The 17,760-nt window shown below is 37.8% G+C and overlaps 1 protein-coding gene across 1 annotated transcript in view; it reads left to right on the top strand.

Annotated features, from left to right (window-relative positions):
- Window positions 1-544: 544 nt before the first annotated feature.
- Window positions 545-17,760, top strand: part of LOC149067006 (metallo-beta-lactamase domain-containing protein 1) — a 66,667-nt gene continuing 49,451 nt past the window's right edge. Inside the window, exon 1 of the mRNA XM_089252847.1 lies at window positions 545-794. Coding sequence (XP_089108973.1) covers window positions 635-794 — 160 coding nt within the window. The 5' untranslated portion in view covers window positions 545-634. The remainder of the gene's footprint in view (window positions 795-17,760) is intronic.

The raw sequence follows: 17,760 nt of genomic DNA, 5'->3' as shown, positions 1-17,760 counted from the left end.
TGTGCTAAATTTCGTAGGCACCTATGCACAATTTGAGGCAGTGTCGTCTTGACGCATGGGCCAACCCGGGCACGTCACGGAGGCCTTGAATGAAGAGCGGGGGGGGGGGGGGGAGGATAAAAAATGAGATATGGTTAAGATTTGCGAGATTAAGCATGTGAATTGGTAAGTAGGCATTTGCAGTCTGGATAGAGGGCTGAGCAGAATCAATTTGTCCGGGGGGGGGGCGCATGATGCTTTTAAGACGGCCTAGACTTCAGGCCATATCTGGGCCGTTTTTCCAGGAGAGAGAATGTGTAGCCCTGACTTTCGCAAAATTTTAAAAAACTATATATTTTTACGAAAAAGTGAAAAGTGGGCGGGGGGGGGGGGGAGTTAGTGATTATAACAGGAAAAGAGTTATAACCCATTTTTGCAGGCTAGAATATCGTCAAACTGTAGCTCGCTTGTTGCTTCATAGATGGCAGCACAAGTTCAACTATTTTAGGATTTTGGCTGGAAATTTTTTAAGGACCTGGCAACTCTGGTTGGTACAAAAGGACAGAAAATAAGTCAAGTCAAATCAACGGCTGAACGCGCTTCTTGTATATCTTTCCCGTTCTTAAGGTTAGGAATTAGTATTCTGCTGGCTACGATGAGTGTATTGCTGGATATTTTAAAAGAAGGATATGCGAACTTCGATCCCGTGTCGAAGAAAATGATGGCCAACGGCACTTCGACTCTGATAAGGGACAACAAGATCAACGTCGTTGTTGACACACTAACCGCTTGGGACCGAGTTTACCTTATCGATGGTATACGTTATGTTACGATTGCTTTATCACTTCTAACCTCCTCTCATTTTTATTCAGAAAGATGTTTGACCTTTTCAAAATGTTCATTATCAACAATAAGTTGACCCAAGACATCTGAGCATGTAAAATGTAGATAATATTATATCCATTAATTCGATCTGATGAGTAGGGGGTGAGGAAATTTAAATTAATGAAGTCACTCTAATTCAACTTCGAAACATAGGGTTTAAAAAAATTCTTTATAACCTCTTCTTAAAATCCTCTTTAACGAGTGAAAGCTTCCCGTGGATGCAAAGATTAAATTTTTATGTCTTTTTATCCACAAATGTCTTTGACCAGGGGGTAACTAGAAAAACATCTCTATCCATGCAGGATCTATTTTTGGTGCCCGACTACAATTTTTTTGTGTACAAAGCTTTTTTTTTTCCTGTTCAGCTAGAATTTGATGCCTCTACGCCCTGGACACACCCATGTATTTGACATTACATAGGGCGAGAAATGTTGCAGCAGGTGCGTGAATGATCAGTTGCCTGTGCAAAAATGTACTTAATGCACAGGGTGCCTTTTATCTTTGTCTAATATCTAATTTAATAACCATAATCTTGCCTTGACTAGTTTTGAAAATTACCAAAGGAGTGTCAGTTAATGTGACAAGTTAATGCGTGAGAAAGTCAACAACTGTACCATGACCCAAACTATACAATGTAACCCGTTTATAATCATAAATGTGCGGTGTCTCACATATCTCGGTATTAAGAAGTCACCAACAAATAAAGCAAATAAATGAAAAATATAAAAACTCCTAATGCATTTCGACACACAATGGGAGCCGTCTTCAGAGGGAAAAATGTTTAACCACTAATTTTTCTGACCAAGAACCCTATTTGGGTTGGATACCAAATCTTTCAGTTCAGCGGAAAAATGTTCACTTCAAATGTTGTGGTGAGAATGAGAAATTTTGGCTTCTGTATACAACTTTAAATAACTAAGATACTTCATATGAAAAAAATATATATATTCAGGCCACATTTTTATGAGACTTTTTAAAAAACCACTTATACCAACTTATGCTGTTAAAGATATACCATTAAAGGTGGAATGTTTCCCAAAAAATATAAAATGTGGTAAAAAGAAAAAATTTTGGCTAATAATGAACCAATATGATACTTTTCAAGGAAAAAATTATATTTAGGCCACTTTTATTTGATTTTTTGAAAAAAACACTTGATTAAAACCAAGGTTTAAACCAAACAACCCCACTTTCCTCTTTTACACTACTCATTTTTTCTGCAGGAAGTCTATCCCGATACAGGTATTTACTAATAAAGTAGTCGGAAGCGTTTTTTTGCATTGCGGTATTGTATATCTATTATTATGATCATTATGTTATATTACTATTAAATTATATATTATGGTAATATTGTTGCACGAGCAGACTAAATAAAAGTGAAATCGTTAATTGGTCATATTTTACGAATCTAATTTTATTTTAAGGGATGAAAGCATAATGTCATCTTGGCGACAAACCTTCAAGCAATAAAGCTAGTTATTGAGGTAACCTTTGCTGAACATAACGCAAAGGATTCTGGGACTTTTTTTATTGAGAACAATAACCCTTGCGCCGTGGGGAGATTTTAGTGATGTTATGTCCTTGTATTCTTTTCTCCATGGTTTTAAGCCCACTATTTCTATGCGTCGCAACGCTGTTGTGCACACGGCTTCATATCGATCAACAGTGTTTTCAGTAGTTTTGTAATTCGCAGGACACGTTTTCAACGAGCGCGGGTGCTCCCACGGAGCTTGCTTTGGAAAGTTTTGTCGTGGGTGGCGAAGAAACTCCGATACAACAAAAACATTGAGGGGTGGGGGTCTAGGGTTGCCAGACATCCGTATATATTTCTCGCAAAGGTGTATGCAGGAATTGATTGCATTGAATATTCATGGTAACCTGAGGGCTTAGGTGATTTCACAAAGTTGATTGAAGCCATGGCATAGGGGGAGATATACTTGGAAGTTTGGGGGGGGGGCAGGATGATGATGTTAATTCATATATACATTATATATATATATAGATTATTCGACTCCACCTTTGACTCTGGGCTGCCCCCCCCCCCCCCCCCCCCGGTATCTCTGCGCCTGACTGAGCCATGGGTGGGGCAATAAAGATGATCCCCTGATTAAAAAAATTATTGGCATAAGAGCAAAAGGTGGACATTATCGCCCCCCCCCCACCTTGTTAGGGAAACAACCTGTATTCACTTATGCTTTTGGCTTTTGCAGGGAAGGGAGGAAGGCTTATGTAGCTTGAGCCCTTGGGGTCCAGTTTCTATGGGGCGTTGTATTTAAATCAACTTTAAATTTCAGTTTTTAAAAATTTGAAACAAAATTCAGGTCTTTTTTGTTAATTTACTTGAGTTCCCCCTTTCGTTAAGACCCTTTATTTTATTAACCCCCCCCCCAGATGGTCGCTACTCACAGTTTGGGAACAACTGATGCAAGAAAACAGCCTAGCATGGCTCATTTTGTCGAATGCAGGGCTCCCACTCGTCCTACTTTTTTAACAAAATCCTATCAACAAAATTTGTTCAATTGATTTTAATTGAAAAGAGAATCATGGATATAATGCCAAATAACACAAATGTAGTAGATTGCAATTAATGATTCTGCTAAAGCAGAAATTGTATTGTTTTCAAGGTTATTTGGGGTGGGGGTGTATGTGGTATGTGGACCATTTGGTGGTTTAGTAATTTTTCTTTTGCTTAGTTTGAGGGTTCTACAAGTAGAGTAGTTGTTAAAAACTTTTGTCTGGTTGAAAAAAATAATTTTGTATTTGCTACTTCATGGTCTTGGACAGTAACTAACATTCATCATTCAAAATTATGGTGCACAACAGTTCGCATAACATAGCAGTTAGATGGATAGGTCTATTTTTTTTATGTTTGGTGATTCTCATGGGGTCTAGGTCAATTCGTCGCGCTCAACTTGTCGCAGTCAATTTGTCGCAGCGTCAATTCGTCGTGCTACAAACTCGTCACGGTACAAATTTGTCGCAGGCTTATTTCGTCGCAGTACAAATTTGTCACAGGCTTATTTCGTCGCAGTACAAATTTGTCGCAGACTCATTTCATCGCGACAAATTTGAATTGCTTTAAAATTCATATGTTTGTTGTGATCTTATAAATAGGGTAGGTGCTTTAGGCGTAAAAAATGGAACTAATTTTTTTTCTCATTTATTGGAAATGTTCCCCCTGCCCATCTGTTTTAATTTTTAACAAATGAAGGAAAGTATTCATTGAAGTCATTAAATTTTTAAAATTTAATTTTTACCATATAAGTCACATCTCTGTCGGGATTTCCATTTCTCGCAGTGAGGGATGTTGAAGAGCTCACCCAAATAAAAAATTGAGATCAAATAAATTTTTAAATTTTAATTTCCACCGTATAGGTCACATTTCCCACTTTTTGTCGGGATTTGAGTCCCTGAGTACGGGTTTGAGTCCCTTATAAACGGAATGAATGGCGATTTTCAGTCCCCCCCCCTCCTCAATGTTTCCTTCATGTCGGCACCTTTGACTGGCCAAGCATGCCGGAAGTGTTTGGAACTTGTGGGTTCTTGTCTTGATCTTGAAGTAGGAAATTTTGATTTCTGAATCATTTCTCTGGGTGCTCATACCCATTCCATAAAGTACCCTGGGCACCAACAGCATCTCTGTCTCTGACACCACTGCAAATGTCAATCGATTTTTGATTTTTTTTAAACTCTAAAGTAACAACTCTCGAGTGAAAAGAATGAAATCACTTTTAATTAGATCATTATTCTTCATGTACATGACACTCGAAATTAAAATTACAATATCAATTACATTTAAAAATTTAATTGCATATAGAAGTTTAATTATATTTGAAAATTCGGTTGGAAAAATTTGAAATGTTAAATAATTGATTTTTGCTGTAATAAAATTTCAATATCATGTGGAAAAATTTCGGTTTGTATGATATTCCCCAAATTACAGTGAGCCTATCTTTAACGGTAAATTTCTATCTGCCCCATTACAGTATCTCCATAAGAACCTGAAATATTTAATTAATTAATAATTCAATTAAATTAATATTTAATTTTCACCGCATAAGCCGCACTTCCCGCTTTTGTTGGGATTTCTCACAGCGAAGGGAGTTGGGCACAGATCAAGGATGGAAATGTACAGTGCTTATGAATGACAATTCGATGAAGTTTTCATTATGCCCACAGGATGAGCACCGACAAAGGCAATGTAATCACCAATAAGAAAGATGACTATGGGTCAGTCGCATAGATACAATATAACCATTAATCTCATGTTTATAATCAGTCGCATATCTTTGACTGGCTTGTTTGAATATTTTCACATAGTTTTCATTAGCGTCTACGCTTTTGATACAAGGCTGGTGTGCTTGGTCTACGGCTCCAGTCAACGATTAGTAAAAATTTCTTCTTACAATACAAGTGAATTAACATTAACAGACAATTCAGAGGTATATTTCCTAGGTGGGGAGGGGGTATGCGGACTTCATCCCAAGATGACAAGTTCAAGTGAAAGGGCATGACCAAAATTAAGTAATTGGTGATCAAGAACATCAATTAGAAAGGAAGAAGGAGGGCAAGGTTTGAATAGCCCACAGGTGGGAAAACAATAAATCCGGCTCTGATTATAGCCTACATTTATAAGGATAATTTTAATTTTAAAAACAATTCGTATCGTACATATAAACACTTCACAGTATCTAAACCTTTATTTATTTTCAGTGCTTTGAGAGTATCATTTTATTTACACTTATATACGTGAATATCGCAGTAAAAACCCGATGATGATTTATAGAATAATACGTGATGGTATTTTGAACTACCATAATTTTTTTTAAGATACATAGAAGATTTCAATTTATTCCAATTTAAATTGAATTCGAACAATTTAATTTTAAAAAGTACTACATTATTTTTTGTCATCCGTATAACCTGTATCTCTCTTTAAGATACAACAAAAAACTCAAATAAAGAAAATTAATAATAGTCTAATTCATTTTGAATTGCATTAAAAGTTTTTATAATTTCGGAACATGAATTATGGGGGGAAAAAACTTTTAACCACACACGTAAACCAACATATCATTCCACGTTCGGTTTTGCAATATTCCCTGTTTATGCCAACAGAAATATGTAGACCAAGCACACCAACCTTGTTCCAAAAGCTTAGACGCTAATGAAAACTTTGTAAAAATATTCAAACAAGCCAGCCAAAGATATGCGACTGATTATAAACATAAGATTAATGGTTATATTGTATCTATGCGACTGACCCATAGTCATCTTTCTTATTGGTGATTACATTGCCTTTGTCGGTGCTCATCCTGTGGGCATTATGAAAACTTCATCGAATCGTCATTCATAAGCACTGTATATTTCCATCCTTGATCTGCGCCCAACTCCCTTCGCTGTGATTAAATATTAATTAAATATTAATTTAATTGAATTATTAATTAATTAAATATTTCAGGTTCTTGTGGAGATACTGTGGTAAATGTTGGTGACTCTTGAAGAGGGGGGGGGCGGGAGAAACTCTTGAGCCCATGGGGCAGATAGAAATTTACCGTTAAAGATAGGCTCACTGTAATTTGGGGAATATCATACAAACCGAAATTTTTCTACATGATATTGAAGTTTTATCACATCAAAAATCAATTATTTAACATTTCAAATTTTTATAACCGAATTTTCAAATATAATTAAACTTTTATATGCAGTTAAATTTTTAAATGTAATTTATATTGTAATTTTAATTTCGATGACCTTTCTGCATTGACAAAAATTATTTTCAGTTAACTGCGTGTACACTTTTGTTCATGTTTTTATTTCACGTGTAAGACAAAAACCTACATACAAGCTCGCGTGGAACATGTACAGTGAAGAATCGACGGTTCGACGAATTGATTCTGCGCTGTAATATATAAATTGACGTCACGACGAATTGACACGGCGGAAAACTTGTACAGCTACGAATTGGAGCTGCAACGAATTTGTATCGCGACGAATTGACACTGCGGCAAATTTGTATTGCGACGAATTTGTACCGCGACGAATTGGCTCTGCGACAAATTTGTACCGCAACAAATTGAGGCGCAACGAGTTGAACGTGACAAGTTGGGTGCGACAAATTGACCGGCTACGATTCTCATGCTACCCAATAGAGATGTGATGTGAGTCTTGGATTTAAAAATTGGAGAATAATCGAGAATATTCATTTTTCTTTTAAATAATTTAAATTTTTTTACTTATTTTTTGTTTATATTGCAAAATATAAATCAGTTTAGATTGCCTGAAACATTTACAAGAAAACGATTTTTGATGTAATCACCCCAATGACAACTTTTAGTTCGAGAATATTCTCCATGTCATGATGAGAGGTTTTAAAAGTTTGGTTATAAAGATTTTAGAAACCTTTATATTGAAACCAGGGTTGGCAGGTTTTTGACACATGGCAGTTTTTTTCGGTTTGAACCGCAGTTTAAACTGTCACGTCAAAAACCCTCAGTCAAAGACCTTTGTCAAAAACCTCAAATATTGCTTTTCGATATAAAAATTCCCATTGAAAATGCACATGTTAATTGCATGTAATGTTTAAAATGACTATGTTATAATTTTCTACTCTCGACAGAATTATATTGGACAATATATATGGTTGTTTTCTTATAAAAGTTGAATAAAGCATAACATGAACATTGAAGGCAAAACTGTGGAACGATTTGACATTCCTTGATTCAAGATGATTCTTGACCTTCCAAAATTTCTTCAACTGCTAATATATGTTTGCATTGATATAAACCATCTGCTGTCCTCTTTACAACAGATAAGTGTTTAAAAAAGTTTATTGCATCATGTATGTAATGTTGATTTCTTTTATTATTAAATTATCTAGATAACCACTGATACTTAAAACTATACTCTTATTGTGCATAACATTGAAATATATCTAGCCATCAAAATACTAAATTGTAGGACTAAAATGTCATTTAATTTGGCAATGCTAGCTTGCATATGTCAAACTTAGTTATTCTTACTTTTGCACTATGATGTGGTACATTTACTAGCATTTATAATGTAATGGTTTTCCAATTGAAACTGTATTCAAAGGTGCGAAACAAATGCTTTGGGTATCAAGTCTTGTCAGCTCTGCTTTGGTTGAAAATACTCTTTAAAGCTCTGTGAATTCACACACCCTTGTCTAAGAAATTTTTAGGTGAAAATAAATGAGTTTAATTAGTGCATTAATAGATGCTGCGTGAAAATTTTTATATGGAATAAAATTTAATTTCAGAAAATTTAAAATATCGAAATAGATATTTTTCTTCAATAATCATCCAGACCTGCCAACTCTCCCGATTTAGGCGGGAGACTCCGGATTTTTCATCTTTCCTCCCGCGCTCCGGATTTGTTAAAATTTCTCCGGATTTTGGCAGAAAATTAGATTTCACGTTGTCGTGGCGTCAATAATTACCGTCGTCGTCGTTAGGGAAAACACCCGTAGAGGACAGCCGTAGTCATTTTCATCGAGCAGCCGTAAAAAAAGTTTTTGTGACCGCATTTAAGCAACTGGCAAAGACGCGACTTTGTTTTCGTAGCATCTATTGACAATCATTTATCAGGGGCATGACCTTCGTTGCCGAAATTCCTGTATAATCGTTATTGTATTCCATTAACAGCCGCGTGGTAAACCACGACCTCCTATATAAGCTTATCTAGGTGGTCGTGGGTAAACACGTTTTTTCGTCCGCAGCTTTGTAATTTGAATTTTTTAAATCGTTTTTTCGTCCGCAGCTTTGTAATTTGAATTTTTTAAATCGTTTCTTCCGATTAAACACCTTCAGAAAGAAAATATAAAACTTTATGTTCCTTATTAAGAAAAAAAGTTTTTTTTTCCGAAAAAATTTTTTATGAATTTTTTTTTGATCGAGTCTATGAGTGTCGAGGGGGGGGGGGGGGGGTGTACCCCCCCCCTCGGGAGAATTTCTGGATTTCTAAAGTTGGCACGTCTGATTATCATTCTGAATATAAAACCCTTTAATCTAAATAAAAGTAAGCATTTTGTTATTTAACATATCTATCAAGTTAACTAAAACTATTTGACATCATTGACAGTAAGATTTTGATAATTTTAATACCGAGTTAGTTTCTGATGTCAAAAACCTAACCCTGATGCCCTATCATACATATTTTGAATAAGCAGCTCTATTCCACTTAGCAAATTAAACACAGGTAATGAGTAGCTTAGATAAATAAACCATAAAATTATATTTTATATGTTCTAGGCTCTTATGTTGAAGAATTCAAAATTGTAAATTATAATTAATATTTTGAAATAAATGTAAATAAATTTAAATTAATGTTTAAAAATAAAACATTGTAATATGCAAAAAAGTAAGTTTTCATCATGTTGTATACTATTGTGTTCAAAACATTATCAAAAGGCATTCATTTATGTTTTTGCTAGTTTTCAGCAGTTTTTGACACTTTAAACCAGTTTTTGACATAAAAAATCCAACCCTGATTGAAACCTTAAAAAATTATTTTAAAATTAGATAAATTTTCAGAAATAAGTTCACAACAAAAGAAATTAAATCAAAGTTGATAGATAAAAAAAAGCTATTCTTATATAATCACCTTCATTCTAAGAAAATACAGAACTGTTGTTTTCTTCAATGCACATATACTTAAATTCTGTATCACTCACATTTCTTTAAAAGTTGTGCAATTCAGCCATGTTGGTTTAGTTTTCTTGCTTTCAAACATTAATATTTGTGCTCCACAAACTTCAACGTACCCATCTTGACAGGAAGAGAGACAGGGAAAGTAGTCCTTTGAGAATATTCTCTCAAAGGACTACTATTATAAATTACTAGAGAATATATTCTTTTCAAAAATAGCCTAATAATTATTCTCAAGTTATTTATTGTAATACATGTAATTACATATATTATTGATAATACTCTCTGGAAAGATTTTGGTAAATGAAGAATATTCTCATCAAGGAGAATATTCGAGAACATTCTCTGGAAGGACTATTATTAATAACTTCAGAATAATTCTTATTATTTTCTATAAGAATATCCCCCAGTAATTTATGAAAGTAGTCCTTTCCTTAGAATATTCTCAAGGATATTATATGTAACGATATTATAAATAACAGGAGAATATTCTCAAGTTATTTGTAATAGTAGTCCTACCATATTCTCGAATATTGTTCTCGATGAGAATATTCTCTGAAAGATTATTCTCAAGAATTTTACATCTCTACTTACTACCCAATGACATTCATTTGTCTTCTGCATTTTTAGGGCATGCAGAGGCACAAACAATATTTAAAAAGCTCAGGTAAAGAGCTAGAAATGAAAGTGCTTCATTTGCCAAAAACGTATACGCTGACATTGACCACTCAAATTTAAACATCCTTTTTAAAAAGGGGTGGACAACGCAGTAAAACCATCTGGTCCACCTTGACCAGGGACGCCGGAACATATCTGCTGGTGTTGCTAAAGCAATACCAATCACCATTTGAACATAGCTCAAATATTTCACATTTCGCTGTTTTTTTTAAATTAAAAATTTTGAAGACATATCTTTGGGACCCTTTCCGTGTGAGGAATTGCGTTGCTGTAGCTCTTTTTTTGTAAGTCATTTCAGGACCAAGGGACTTTCCCATACACCCTGTATATTCATTAAGCATGAGAAGAGAATAAAATGAGCATCATGGAATCTGAATATCACAACGGTAATCACAGCCATATACTTAAAACAGTACGTTTCATCGCTGATTTCAGACGGATCTCAACCCTTTCAGTGGCATTGACAAGATATGTCACCTTCTTATTTTAGCATTGGCAAGCCCAAATATTTTGTAAAGTTAATCCCTCTCTCAGTGGAACACTTTCCCAATCTATTCCAATGGTTCACAAACTTTTGTCAACCACGGCTCCCTTACCTAATTCATGATTCGTCTGCGGCTCATCAGGATATATTAATAGATATTTCCCGTATAAAAGAACTTCAAAGCATAAACAAATCAATATCTCAAGTTCATCACGACACCCCCATATAAAGGTTTGCGATGCCCCTAGAAACAGCGACGCACACTTTGAAAAAGCTGATCTATACCTATTACTTTTCATTACTTTATATACTCATTTACTGCTGAAAATCATAAGGAAGCTTATTGCTATTATGCCGTGTAAAGGGTTAAAAGGCATCAATCAATAGTCTCATCGATGTAGTTAAAAAGTACAAAAAAAAAAAAAAAAAGTCGCTGAGAAAATAAAACTTGTTAAATAAAACAAAAAAAAAAAATACAATAATGGCATAGCTTTGTTATCTGAAGTCTGTACCGCAAAAAAAAATCATGAAATGTGAAAGTATGTCTGTTCTTTATACAAATATACAGTTTTAGGCCGATCGTCGCCAGATTTTGCATATATACCAAACAGGACCGGGATTGAACCGTAGGCTACTTTAAAAGTTCGTCAGAGCTGCGCAAATGCCTGAAATGGGCGGAAAAACTGTTGGGCAACAATGGTTTTGGGGCCTCAACAATTACTTTCGGAACGTTTACTTTGGTTACGGTGGTTTCCAACAATTCGTTTCAGACATGTATATATGCCTTTACAATGGTTTGTCACACCTTTCATTCTGTTGTTATAACAGTTTATTCCTTTATAACGGTTTGTAACTTTTCCAATCCTCCCAGTAATTGAAGAATACCCGGGAAGAGCGCCGTTTATTTCTGCTAGCCTATATACAGGGTATCCTGTAAGTGCTAATGCGGCCTTTATCTCATCAACCGCCCATCGTAGAGGTATAGTTCCAAATTAAAAAATGCTTAAAAGGCGTTTGAATAATATTCGCTGGACGTATGACGTCGCTAACAACAGAGGAGGACAACTACGACCACAAAGTTGGGAATGATAATGTTTAACACCAGCTAAGATGAACTCAATGCTTGCCTCAAATCATCAACACTCTGGCACGAAGTTAAAAAATTATCATTATCCACTAACATGCGAGTTCAACTGAAAAATGACTCTGCACTGCTATCATTTTCACGTCAGTTGATCAAACGTGGCAATCGAAGAATTCCCGTGGAGACCCAAGCATTGGACTCATTACGTTCCCAAATGGATTTTACCATTTGTTAAACTCAGTTCAAGAACTTGCAGACAAATTCTTCCCAAACATTGAACAAAATCACCGAAACCATGAGTGGCTTTGTGAGAGAGCGATTCTGGCATCGAAAAATGACAGTGTGAACAAGATCAACGAAAAAATCCTAAAAATTATTCCGGGAGACTCCACATCTTACAAATCGGTTGACACAGTGCAGACAATTCTGTATCCTGCAAAATTTCTGAACTCTGGATATTCCGGATGTGCCACCACACAACTTGACCCTCAAAGTCGGAGCACCTATAATGCTGTTGAGAAATTTGAATACACCGAGACTCTGCGTGAAGAAATTGCACAATTACATCATTGAAGCAACGATTCTAACTGGATGTGCCAAAGGAGACGTCTTCATTCCACGTATCCCAATTATCACTGAAGAAATGCCATTCATTTTCAAGCGATTACAGTTCCCGATTGGTTTAACTTTTGCCATGACAATCAACAAAGCGCAAGGCCAGTCGTTAGCAGTGGCAGGTATCAACCTACTTGAGCCCTGTATTTCTCACGGGCAGCTCTTAGTTTCCTGTTCGCGTGTTGGCAATCCCAAAAATTTGTACATCTATACACCAGATAGAAAAACAAAAAATATTGTGTATCCACAAGCGATTGCTTCAAGTTTTTAATTAAAATATTTAAAAATAAAAGTAATTTTTCCTTACTTGATGCAAAAATTTTTTTGATTAAGAATTAATAAACTATATATACGTATATAAATGTTTTACGGGGCGGGCAACGTCGCCGGGTATCAGCTAGTCGAAATTAAAATTCAAAGCTCAACATAAGTTTAAATAAACAAATACAGACATAGAAACATGTATTAAAAAAACATCCTAGTGAAATGAGATGCTGTATATTGAGATTCAAAGACGAAGGAGAAATGGTTCGACGTTTGTTTTTCCATTTTTCACAACTTCTGGCAGTGTGAGGGAGAATTTGTGAAGGAAAAAAAAAAAACATAAATATGACTTCAAATATATATATAAAAAGAAGAGATACACAACGTTTTAATTATCACTATGAAGTTATCGTCTAAAACAGTGTGTCTCAACCGCCGGGCCGCTACATTCATTACCCTTTCATTTTTCAAGCATTTCCACGAATAACTAATTAGTTTATTTCACTATTATGGTACATATTATTTTAATTTCTCAGCTAAAAATCATACAAGGGGAAAGATGAAAAACCCTCCTAGAGTTCCAGAACAAAGGCTTCCAGCCGCAATTGTAAATTATAAGAATTTGGAGGATCCCTCTTTCTCTTATCGCACTGAAAATCCTTCGTTTTGTTGCAAGGCCCCAAGGAAGTGAAACATGTCTCTGGTCCTCTCATCCCCCTCGAAACTAGCATTTTTAATTGTGTTCTTTTTCTTTTCGTATTTTTGAGTATCAAAATCTTCATGAGACCCAAACAACACAGCAGGGGTGGGAAATGTTTTTCCATACTCTCCGTCCCTTTCCCCCGAAAATACCCTACTGCTTCAGAGCTCTCTGTTCACAACCAGATGACCCTGTTGTTTGCGTGTTCACAGTTTGTCATTGTCAGCACCATAGAAAATGCCATGAGAAAACTCGGTATCCCACGTTCCTTGGAGACTGGAAAAACATCTGTGCTACTCGCCAGTGACCAAGCTGCATAACTTCAAAGGGGAATAAGCTTCTTTTTTTTCCTCGGAACCAAATATTTCTATAGGGAGAGGAAAAATCATTTTGCAGACCCATTCAACACATGCGCTCAATTAACAATATTGAAGATGTCGGTCTTTTTTTATTCAGCAAAAAGAGAGCCGCTGATAGCATACAAATAGTGTGCGGGTAAAATTCCCTGGCTTTTCCCTTGAATAGATATACGGTATACCTACCACATGAGGGGGAAAAAATCGTTTTCTGCTGTACAGCAATACGGATTCCTATGCTGGGCCACAACTGGCTGCTTGATCACCCGGGGCAAGCGCGCTTTTTGACGCCGCCTTGTAATGTTGAAGGCGAGGTTTAAGAATGAAATTTGCACCCCTTCGGGGTCTAGCGCGCGGGGCAGGAAACCCGTCTGCTCTCCCTCCCCCTCCGCAGTTGCGGCCCTGGCTGGACTTCCTATGGTGTGTAATTTTTTTCCCCGCTCAATGTCTGTCGGATGACCAGCTGCATGTAGAGAATCGAACCATTCCTAGCCGTTCGTGTAAGATTGAACTATTTATGTCAGATAGTAGTAATCACAAATTTGCTCTATTGGAATAATGAAACGCTCCTATGTGAGCAAAAAAAAAAAAAAAATGCTTAAGATTTGTTTTTTTCAAAGTTCAAAGGATTTCAGTGAAATATTGATGAACTAGATTCTACCCCACGTAAGTTTGCTTTTATCTAAATGATATATATACCGTATATACTCGTGTATAAGCCGAGTTTTTTTGTGGAAAAATTCGTTCCTCAAGTTGGGAGGTCGGCTTATACTCGGGTCAGTTTTTGTTGAGAAAATATCGACCCCCTCAATCAGTAGTCATTTTTGTAGCAGTGTTCGAGAAACAGGCATTATTGGTATGGGATATGTTCCAACCCCACAGAATCGACAATGTCAAAGCCGAGGCAAAGAAATCGAAAACATCATTGGCGTTGATACCAGGTGGGCTAACGTCGATTGTACAGCCTTTAGAGATGTGAGCATCAACAAGCCTTTATTTGAAGATCATTTGAGGCATTTGTGGATCGAATGTGGATGAGTTCCGATGATAAAGAAACTACAAAAAGTGGTGCCTTGAAGAAACCTGACATTGGCCTAGTGTGCCAATGGGTTTACATGAGGCCTGGAATTCTGTTTCCGCCGAAATTATCATCCGATCCTTCAAAAAGTGTTGCATCAGCAATGCGATGGACGGAACTGAAGATATCCTCTTTGAAAGTGGCAATGGCGATGACAGCCCAGATGAGGATGAAAACGAAGATGCCGCACCCCCTATGATGAACTGATGGATTACGATGAGCTTGGAGACTCAGAAGAAATGGATTAAAAAGTTTGAATCATTTTCTATTGTAAATTTCCGCAAGCTATTTATTTTGCATGAAAATATAAGATTTTTTTTCTCTAAAATATGCTCGAATTTTTTCGGGTCGGCTTATACACGGATTTTCAATTTATTGCGGTTTTGGTGGTCCTCAAGTGGGGGTGTCGGCTTATACACGAGTATATACGGTATATATTTTTTGCTTTCTTTTGTGTAATTAACTGTAGAAAAACTATCCGCTGTCGTTTAAACTGGGAATGTTGACAATAATTTTTAAGTTCAACTCTTAAATTAAGTAAAATTGTTGTGCAGATGTCGACGCCCGATTTCCGTATGGTCAAGTTCGACATTTGACCCAAAGGTAGGGCTGACATGGGAACAGGCCTGGGACAATTACCATAATTTTTGGGGTTTCTTTCCAAGCTGTAAATTCATTACACAAGAGCCCGTGAAAAGTTTTGCTTGGGGGGGGGGGGGGCAGATGCGGATTATATAAAGTTTAGTTGAGGCCCCGGACGCAAAAGTAAATACTGGACCTCTTAAATTAGAAAAAAGTGTAACGTTTGAGTTTTACGTGGCCCAGGGTGTGCGCCCTTAAATCCGCTTCTGTTTCGGGCCGCCAAAAATCCCGGCCAACGGGATGTGAGGCATAGCCCATCCAAAAAAATTTAAACAGATATTCACTGACAAACGGTTGAGGCAGTCAAAGAGAAATGAGGAAAAGTGATTTCCGCTGTGAAAGTGAGAGCCGCTCTTAGGAATGTGCGGCAGGAGCGGTAGCACTGGGCACCGTGCTTTGTAGGCCCCCGCACTCACGGTAAACTATTTGAGGCTGTCATGAATTCTGCAATTACTTCTTGCATCAATTCTGGAATTATTTCTTTCAACAATTCTGAAAAAATTTTCCCCCGCAAATTCTGAATTGGTGACCGTGGTCCGTCACCGCAGACCGTGAGTTTGAAATGTGGTCAGAAGACAATAAGAGGCGTAGTCGATTCTGGGACCCAGATCTCAGTCGTTAGATCGGATTTGGTTGAGATCGACGACAGTGAAGGCGAGGGGAGGATAAGGATCAAGTCCGCATTTGGCGAAAGTGAGATAGCCCCTCTGAAAATATGTATGATGAAGATCAGCGACGGCAACATGTCGAGTCGCTTGATAAATGAAATGTTAATATGTCCGACGGCGTACGACGCACTCTTGGGAAATGTACTAGTTCCAAGTCCGATCAATGAGCCAAGCCGTAGGGACGGTGTGTGTATTTCATCTGCCGATGGCAAACAGAAGGCCAACAACGGCAATAACAACGATTTTTGCATACCTAACGAAGAACTTGAAGAGAGGATCATAGCCCAAGTCGAGAGCTACTTCACCGACTTCAACATCATGAAGAACAACTTTCTGCTGAAACAAATCCAGAGAAACAAGGAGGGCTACATCAGCCTGAGGTTGGTCTCATCTTTCAGGAAGGTCAAGACCCTGACCAAGGACTGAAGGGTCGTCCGGTACTGCCTCAGGAACTCGAACAAACTCCAAGTTAACGGAGGAGGCACTAAAGTGTGCCGGATTGTGCCCGTACCGGCTTTCGAGACCAGATGCGCAAAAATGATCCTGGTCTGCAACATGCCGTTCGAGGAAATGACACCCGAGTCAGTGTCGCAGTTTATATCAGAACACGGAGAAGTCGTCGACGTGGCAGTCGTCAATCGAGGATCTAAGATACCGGATGTCTGTACGAGGCGCTGTCTCTACGTCAACGGGAACATGGTGAGGAAGACGTTCGCCCTCATCAAGTGCAAGACCAATCGGGTCACGTCCGCATCCGAGGGCAAGGCCTCGTAGCTCAAGAAGATGAACTCGAAACGATACGACGATGGTCATGCTGTCAAAGGGAGGAGATCGGCACCGAACCGGTTCCCGGCTAGGCAGGAAACGTCCAAGCAATCGAACTGGTGATTGTTTTCGTGTCCATTTGCCAAAGGAATCAACAGAGCTACGAACCGGCAGTCGAAGACCGAGAAAACCAGAAGCCAACCGGCTAAATCTTCAATCGCCAACAACGGCGTGCCCAGGAATCGGCAGGGAAAGGCCATCCTTCTCTTATGCCGGTGGTGACCACCACCCCATGAACTCTTGGATGAACAACCGTTATTTGCCATTCAAGGATGGTATGGCTGCCAAAGTAGCTGCTGCTGAACGATACAACGCTCGCCTACCGGATAGCGTCATGCGTTGGCCTGGCGGACCCGGAAGGGGGTTATGCAAGGTAATGCCGACGCCCTCTCTCTCTGTCACGGTAGCCGTGAGAAACCGAGTTACGCTCTTGAAGCATCATCATCATTTAAAAATGATGGATGTGCTTTTCGATAATGGGACATGTAAGGTTCAGGAGAAAAGAGGTTGGGAAAAGGCCGAGGAGAAACAGGAGTCGCGAGAGAGGGAAACGAGAACGATTGGAGACATTCGAAAAAGAGGGATAGTGTGAAAGTTTGTACCGAAGAGACAGGACGGTTTCGTGGAGGTGGTGGATAATAAATTAAATAAAGTGTTGTTTTCTTCTTTTGGGAGTCTAGAATCCAGTTATTTCGCCCTGGAATCGTAGTGGAGGTACAGCCGAGGACCTACGACCGATAAGAAGTCGGGGGAATTTTACTGAGGGGGTTCCCGATTTGCTGACTTTTGATGACAAGGGGGAGGGGCGTTTGGATGATGCTAATGTCATCAACCAC

The sequence above is a fragment of the Pholcus phalangioides genome, unplaced genomic scaffold (assembly GCF_987345545.1).
Source record: "Pholcus phalangioides strain wild (caught in Gottingen) unplaced genomic scaffold, Ppha-v1.0 ptg000031l_1, whole genome shotgun sequence".
NCBI classification, from domain to species: Eukaryota; Metazoa; Arthropoda; class Arachnida; order Araneae; family Pholcidae; genus Pholcus; species Pholcus phalangioides.
Note: the sequence above shows the minus strand (reverse complement) of the source record. Positions and strands in the feature narration are given on the sequence as shown.